Source organism: Pelodiscus sinensis, chromosome 3 (assembly GCF_049634645.1).
Source record: "Pelodiscus sinensis isolate JC-2024 chromosome 3, ASM4963464v1, whole genome shotgun sequence".
Lineage (NCBI taxonomy): Eukaryota > Metazoa > Chordata > Testudines > Trionychidae > Pelodiscus > Pelodiscus sinensis.
In genome coordinates this window covers 158620991-158626990 of record NC_134713.1, presented here as the reverse complement: position 1 = coordinate 158626990, position 6000 = coordinate 158620991, and the positions used below count along the sequence as shown (strand labels likewise).

The window sequence follows — 6000 nt, the reverse complement described above, 5'->3', positions numbered from 1 at the left end:
TAGAAATCTGAGTTTTCTTGTCATACCTAAAACGCTCTACCCCTTTCTTGAATGCTGCTGAGCTCTTGGATGCTGTGAGACCTGGTGGAAATGAGCTCCACCGGCTAAGTGTGTACATGTAAAAAGGGAAACTTGCCCCCTTTCAGTTTTATGTAATGTCTCCTTGCCCTTGTGCTCAGAAAGATCATTGCTAGTCACGTTCTCTACACTACCCATTATTTTGTATCCCTGTATCATGTCTCAGGTTGCTCTTTCTCTCTAAGGCAAACCATTCAAATCTTTTCATTAAAGGTTCTCTATCTACTATTCCTCTGAGGCATCCACTCCAATCTTCCGCTCCTTCCTACCCATCTGCCGTAGCAATACCACTCATTGCAAAGATCAGCATCTCTGTAAATGTTGGTGGTTACAAATGAATGCATCCTTCAGAAACCTTTTATATAATTTTCCAAGAAGCACATTGTAAACGAGGAGTAATAGATCTTCAGAATTACCCAGGAAATGTTACTCTGCGAGTGATATAAAAGCTTTACAACACACAAGTATGCACCATTGCCAAAACATTTTATTGTGATCCAGATAATGCCGTTTGAATTGTGTATGTTTGAGGATAATAACTCCAGTAAAACATTCTTTACAATTGTGTAAGAGCAAGTCACATGGTTCAGTGTAGTTTATTGTTACAAATGCTTGGTGATACATGGCACAGATGAATTCTGTTCCTTTTCTGGATCAGATAATCAATAGCAAAATAATCTCCCTGCAATTATGTTGCTCAGCAGTAAATGGGGAGACAATAAATATGTATAAAATAGACTGGATCTAGACAACAATCATGCCACTGTACAACATAACCACCTGGGAAATGAGTCCCCCACCCCAATTCTAAGGATAACGATGCAAGAGGCTATTCAAACCATGCCCAGCACTTAATCCTATTAATTTTGACAAACTCCCCCAGTAGTAATTGATTCCTGTTCACCATGGTCACATTTTACATGACAATGAGCTGATAGGGTTTACTCCTCTGTAATGTCAGGTCCCAATCCACAATGAACTGCTGGAAGAACCGGGAAGGGGGGTGGGTTGTGTGTGGAATCTCTGACATGACACCTATGCTGGGAAAGCCTGCCATTTTCTATGCATCCTGTACATCTCTACTAACCCAGGGGTGGGCATGCTGCAGAGACCTAACCACTGTTCTCTGTCCACTGCAGCAGGCCACGCCAGCAGAAATGTGGTCTATAAAAAATAGAACAGGATACAAACAGTACAAATATAAATATTGTAACAAAAATAATTTAAATTAGAATAACTGCATAGAAGCAGACTAACCATAACTGTAGAAACAGAATGTAACTGCTTGAGGGATCAAGCTTTGTACTTTAACTAGTCCAGCTAATCAAGTACAAGTTATCTTATATATATCCAGAGTGGCATGTAATTAAGGACCTGTTCTAATCTCATTGCACATGTGGTCCTCCATGGATTTTACTGAGGTAATGCATATGCAATCAGGATCCAAATTTGGCTCAGTTCCCTGTGTTATTTATTTTACACACACACACACACACACACACACACACACACACACACACACAGCATTAGTGAGGCTCTCTGTGCAAACTTGCCGTGACCTCCTTGTGCATATACATTATGATACAGTCTTTAATTACCCGATCACATAGTCCCTCATTCCCTCTCCCCCAGACATAACCCCTAGCTTCATAGGGACCAACCAAGTGGTTTTCCAGGGCTTGAACACCCATAGGGAAAAATTAGTGGGTGTTTAGCACCCACTGGCTTCCCAGCAGCCCCTTCCCCCATGCCTCTCGCCTGCCAGTGGCCTCGCTGATGAACACCTCCCTTCCCCTCCGATCACTCCCCGGCTACAGGAGAAGTGGTCACCTATGCCTGGCTCATTCAGTGCCCAGGCTGGACTTGCTCTAGAGGTGAGTCACGATTGTGTCATGCCCGAGGTTGCTGTCTGTAGGACCCCTGCTTTAACAGTAGCGGAGCTGGAAGGTGCTTTATTGGAGAGGCAGGGAGTTGCAGGACAAGAAAGTTCCAGGTAGCTGAATGCCACTTTGCAGAACACACAGCCCCTGTGTGATGCTGAGCAAGTCATTTAACCCAGACATATGCCATGTTCCTGAAAGACCGACTCGTGAGGAATATACACAAGGGGACTAAAAGGCTATACATACAAACTTAATTCTGGCATTTCCTAACTTTTGAGCGCTTGCCTTTGCAACCTCAATAATCTCCTTTGGAAATGATGTATTTCCATCTTCATTTCACCGCCTCTGCGGTCTTTTGATCCAATCTGCTCCCAGACTGGGTGTTATCTCTCCAGATGGAAAGAGCAACCCATATTCGCTTTGGTTGCCCTAATGCACTTCAGCCAACCCGCTGGCTGACCTGGGAGTGCTCACATGAGTGAGGATTGTAGGGTTGGCCCAAAGCATCCAGAATGTATAGCATGTTGATAAGAAACAGCCCCTTATGTTCTGAGAGGGGCCAGCATGTCTAGGTCCAACTCATTCCCTCACCATCATCTGGCTTTAGGAATAAAGCATCATCGTCATCCACTGTGAAAGAACAAGGAAAATGGGTTGAATTAGCACATCCAACTGGACTTTGGTTCCATTCACAACTGAGTAGTGGGGTTGTGGGTTTTCTCTCTGTGCCAACACAGTATGGGATTTCCAGTCCTGCTCACATTTGAGTCTATTGGGGCTTTATCATTTATATCAGTGGGTTCAGAATTAGGCCTATAGAGCAGGAGATAAGATCTGTGCTCTTCTGATCCCAAAAGACATTGCCCATCCTAAAAGTGCAAGGGAAGTAGCTCTGTTACTGTCAGGAGCCTGTGACCACAGGTGCAGATTCCATTCAGCAGCAGAGAGGGATGTGACCACACGCACATACCTAAGCCATTCACTACATTTTATAGCCCCAGTCAGCCCTCCAAGAAAGCAGGATCTCTAGGCAGGTGATCTTGTAGCTAATGCAAAGGTTAGGGACTTCGGCATGTGTCACTGTAGTTGCTCTGTGCCTCAGTTTCCCCCATATAAAAGGGGCAGGCTAACACTTCCCTACCTCACAGAGGTGTTGTGAAGCCTGGTTAATGATGTAGCATTTTACAATTACTACACACAGGAGCAAATGAGCATGCACAGGTGCACAGCAGTGGAAATTCAGTCCCTGTTGTTCTAATATGCCCTTTACAACAGCAGGCAAAGTGGTCTAAGGCACGGAGCTGTACTTCAGGGGAGAGGCAAGTGCATGGCCTTACCTCAGATTCCTGGAGATAGATCCCTTTGCCATCTTTAGTTAAGTTGCGAAAGGCCTCTGGGAAGAAATACAAAGAGGAAAATTAATCTGATGAATTTCATGGCCAAGGGACAAGGCCATCTCTGACTCACCAGCCTGGGAATGAACTGAAATGCAGAGCCTCTAGCAGATGCAGGGGAACCTCTGTCCCACCCAGCACCATGTGAAATGCAGATGTGGTGCATCGGGGCCATTCACCAGTGACATGCGAGGGTGACATCTGAGCTGCCTCATGCGGCTGTGATCATTTGGACCACAGGGGAATCAGGAGGTTTCCTTTTCTATGGCAGTGCTGGCTAGGACACATCACAGGTCCTCCTGCTTTCTATGTAACCTCCATCTCTTAGGGTATGTCTACACTACCCCGCTAGTTCAAACTAGCGGGGTAATGTATGCATACCGCACTTGCTAATGAAGCCCGGGATTTGAATTTCCCGGGCTTCATTAGCATAAGCGGGGAGCCGCCATTTTTAAATCCCCGCTGCTTCAAACCCCGTGTAGCGCGGCTACACGGGGCTCGAACTAGGTAGTTCGGACTAGGGTCCTATTCCGAACTACCGTTACTCCTTGTGAAACGAGGTGTACCGGTAGTTCGGAATAGGCACCCTAGTCCAAACTACCTAGTTCGAGCCCCGTGTAGCCGCGCTACACGGGGTTCGAAGCAGCGGGGATTTAAAAATGGCGGCTCCCCGCTTATGCTAATGAAGCCCGGGAAATTCAAATCCCGGGCTTCATTAGCAAGTGCGGTATGCATACATTACCCTCCTAGTTCGAACTAGGAGGGTAGTGTAGACATACCCTTATTCCCCTAACTCCTTGCACAAGCTCACTCTGCAGTTCCAGGCGCGCTCTTTCCACAGAACCAAACCTCTCCAAGTGCCCTGGTCTAGGGAGTCTGGGAAAGGTGCTGGGAGGCAAGATAGGGGCTGAGAGTCTGATTCTCCTCTAATTCACTCCATTGGTGTCAGTGGGGTTCCTCTTGCTTTTCACTATAAGCTGAAGTTCTGTAGTCTGGCACTCTCTGGTCTGGCTACATCCATGGTCTGGCATGATTTTAGTTAGCCAGATGGCCAGTTATCATGGGTGTGGCCAAGTTTCCCACAGTCCCATAAAGTTTGTTTACAGCCACCAGTCCTGGCTCTCAGTGTTCTGTGCTGCTATTTAGCTCTAATTTACACCTAAATGTCCTCTAAGAGCCTAGTGAACAGTGGAAGTGCTGGTAATGCTACCAGACAATATTGACCTCCCCTGGTCCAGCGAATTCTCTGGTTTGGCACTGGTCAGGTCCCGAGGGTGTCAGACTACAGAGGTTCAACTGGTAGTTTATATGAGAAGAGAACCAGGCCCCATATCTGGGATATGGACGGTAAGATGGATAGAAAGCTGGCTAGAAGGCCAGGCCCAGCGAGTAGTGATCAATGGCTCGATGTCAGGATGGCGATCGGTTTCTAGCGGAGTGCCCCAAGGTTCGGTTCTAGGACTGGTTTTGTTCAATATCTTTATTAATGATCTGGATGAGGGGATGGATTGCACCCTCAGCAAGTTTGCGGATGACACTAAGCTGGGGAGAGAGGTAGATACGCTTAAGGGCAGAGATAGAGTCCAGAGTGACTTAGACAAATTGGAGGATTGGGCCACAAGAAATCTGATGAGGTTCAACAAGGACAAGTGTAGAGTTCTGCACTTGGGACAGAAGAATCCCAAGCATAGTTACAAGCTGGGGACCAACCAGCTAAGTAGTAGTTCTGCAGAAAAGGACCTGGGGGTTACAGTGGATGAGAAGCTGGATATGAGTCAACAGTGTGCCCTTGTAGCCAAGAAGGCTAATGGCATATTAGGTTGCATTAAAAGGAGCATTGCCAGCAGATCCAGAGATGTCATTATTCCCCTTTATTCGGCATTGGTGAGGCCACATCTGGAGTATTGTGTCTAGTTCTGGGCCCCACACTACAAAAAGGATGTGGACGCATTGGAGAGGGTCCAGCGGAAGGCAACCAAAATGATTAGGGGGCTGGAGCATATGACCTATGAGGAGAGGCTGAGGGAGTTGGGTCTGTTTAGTCTGGAGAAGTGAAGAGTGAGGGGGGATATGATAGCAGCCTTCAACTTCCTGAAGGGAGGTTCCAAAGAGGATGGAGAGAGGCTGTTCTCAGTAGTGACAGATGGCAGAACAAGGAGCAATGGTCTCAAGTTATGGTGGGAGAAGTCCAGGTTGGATATTAGGAAAAATTATTTCACTAGGAGGGTAGTGAAGCACTGGAATGGGTTAACTAGGGAAGTAGTGGAGTCTCCATCCCTAGAAGTGTTTAAGTCCTGGCTTGACAAAGCCCTGGCTGGGTTGATTTAGATGGGATTAGTCCTGCCTAGAGCAGGTGGCTGGACTTGATGACCTTCTGATGTCACTTCCAGTTCTATGATAAGGGGATGGTTTGAGAACATGATCTTGGTAACTAATTGACCATTCATTATCAGTGGGAAATAGGTCAATGGAGTTACTATTCTGGGTGTCTGGCTGGTGAATCTTGCCCACATGCTCAGGGTTTAGCTGATCGCCATATTTGGGGTCAAGAAGGAATTTTCCTCCAGGGTAGATTGGCAGAGACCCTGGAGATTTTTCGCCTTCCTCTGTAGCATGGGGCACAGATCACAGCTGGAGGATTCTCT

The 6000-nt window shown here is 46.7% G+C and overlaps 1 protein-coding gene across 1 annotated transcript in view; it reads right to left on the bottom strand.

Annotated features, from left to right (window-relative positions):
- Positions 1–556: 556 nt before the first annotated feature.
- The window catches only part of LOC102444821 (calpain-14), a 48659-nt gene continuing 43215 nt past the window's right edge, over positions 557–6000 (bottom strand). The window contains exons 21-22 of the mRNA XM_075925329.1: positions 3299–3354; positions 557–2591 (exon numbers count right to left, since the gene is read on the bottom strand). Coding sequence (XP_075781444.1) covers positions 2565–2591; positions 3299–3354 — 83 coding nt within the window. The 3' untranslated portion in view covers positions 557–2564. The remainder of the gene's footprint in view (positions 2592–3298; positions 3355–6000) is intronic.